Source organism: Mesitornis unicolor, unplaced genomic scaffold (genome assembly GCF_000695765.1).
Source record: "Mesitornis unicolor isolate BGI_N332 unplaced genomic scaffold, ASM69576v1 scaffold28631, whole genome shotgun sequence".
NCBI classification, from domain to species: domain Eukaryota; kingdom Metazoa; phylum Chordata; class Aves; order Mesitornithiformes; family Mesitornithidae; genus Mesitornis; species Mesitornis unicolor.
The window spans coordinates 761-2088 of record NW_010166213.1 but is presented as its reverse complement, the minus strand read 5'-3'; the positions used below and the strand labels follow the sequence as shown (position 1 = coordinate 2088).

At 37.1% G+C, this 1328-nt stretch overlaps 1 protein-coding gene across 1 annotated transcript in view; it reads right to left on the bottom strand.

Annotated features, from left to right (window-relative positions):
- Nucleotides 1–562, bottom strand: part of LOC104548778 (transient receptor potential cation channel subfamily A member 1-like) — a gene marked incomplete at its 3' end in the record, with an annotated part of 6457 nt that extends 5895 nt beyond the window's left edge. Inside the window, exon 1 of the mRNA XM_010194891.1 lies at nucleotides 476–562. Coding sequence (XP_010193193.1) covers nucleotides 476–562 — 87 coding nt within the window. The remainder of the gene's footprint in view (nucleotides 1–475) is intronic.
- Between the last annotated feature and the right edge of the window lie 766 nt (nucleotides 563–1328).

Genomic DNA, 1328 nt, shown 5'->3' with positions numbered 1-1328 from the left:
GTGGCTGGCCCAGCCCTAAACCACGACAATAGCTCAGCCCTCTGAAACCTTGATACCTTCCTGGTACTATGCTTTGCAACAAAAGCCCACTATGGAAACCCTGCTGAGTCTTACTTTATGATGTTCTCCAAATAATTTTGTTAGAATGTTTCAAAACCCATACTTGTCTGTGAAGAAAAGCGTTGGAAAAAAAGTTGCATTAGAATGGGCAGGAATTTAAAAACAAGCTATTAAAAATTAAAAGGGAATAAAAAAGAAAAACAATTCAACAAAATTGGGAGGGGAAAAAAAAAGATAAAAAAGCTGTAAGTGATACATACCTTCCCAAAGATGTGTAAGCAAGCAAAGGGTGAAAAAAGGAAATCTCCCAAAATCACTTTTCCCATTTCATATGCAAAAAAAAGGAAAACTTTGCTCTCCAGGAACTCTGAGACACAAAGACTCAGCAATTTTTGCTGCCATTAAGCAAATACACATTATGGGGCAGCCCATTCATACACTTAAGTATGTGTTTAACTTCCTTTAGCTTAATAGTTCCATTGACCTCAGTGAGGTTACTCATGTGAATAATGTTACTAATGTGTTTAAGGATTTAGAAGACTGTGACCAAATACAGGGCTAGCATCTGCTTCAAAAGTGCAATTAGAAAAAGCTAATAGAAAACAGGTGATATAATTGTGAAAAGAGGTCAATTACATACACAAATATCTATACATTTTATATACACCAAAAAGCTATTTAAGAAAATAGAGCCCAGTATCTTCCGTTCCTTCTTATATTCCAATTTAATTTTAATTGTCATGAATTTCAAATCTTTCCATTCGTTTAGACCACATTTCACCACCCTTTACACTGGAATTTTTTGTCAATGTAAGACAAAATGTGGCTGAAACGTGGCATGATGATAACTTCTATCAAGGAAAATAAGACTTCTCAGCCAATGCTGCAGTGTTTCATTAATAAAATAGAAAAGCAACAAATCAGTTAGGTGTTTTCAGTACTTCATTTGGTACAAAACAGCAAAGCAAGCTGTTTTAAACAGCAGCTCTTTAGCACTCCGGCTGAACAGCTCTGTAGTGGGCAGATCACCCACCCGAGTGACAAGTTGTGTCATGCTGAAAAGGGGTTGCTCAGGACTACAGCTAGCACACAGAAAACAACGCTGGAAATGACCTCAAGAGGTCTTGAAACCTATCCACATACTTTGTCAAATTTGTTCAGCCTGCTCATAAAGTTACCCAAGTCATTCGCCTTGTAAGCAGCCACTTCTTTGCTGAATTATTCTTAACCTTTAAAAAGGCTTCCCTAACCTTTGATCGAGGTGTCCT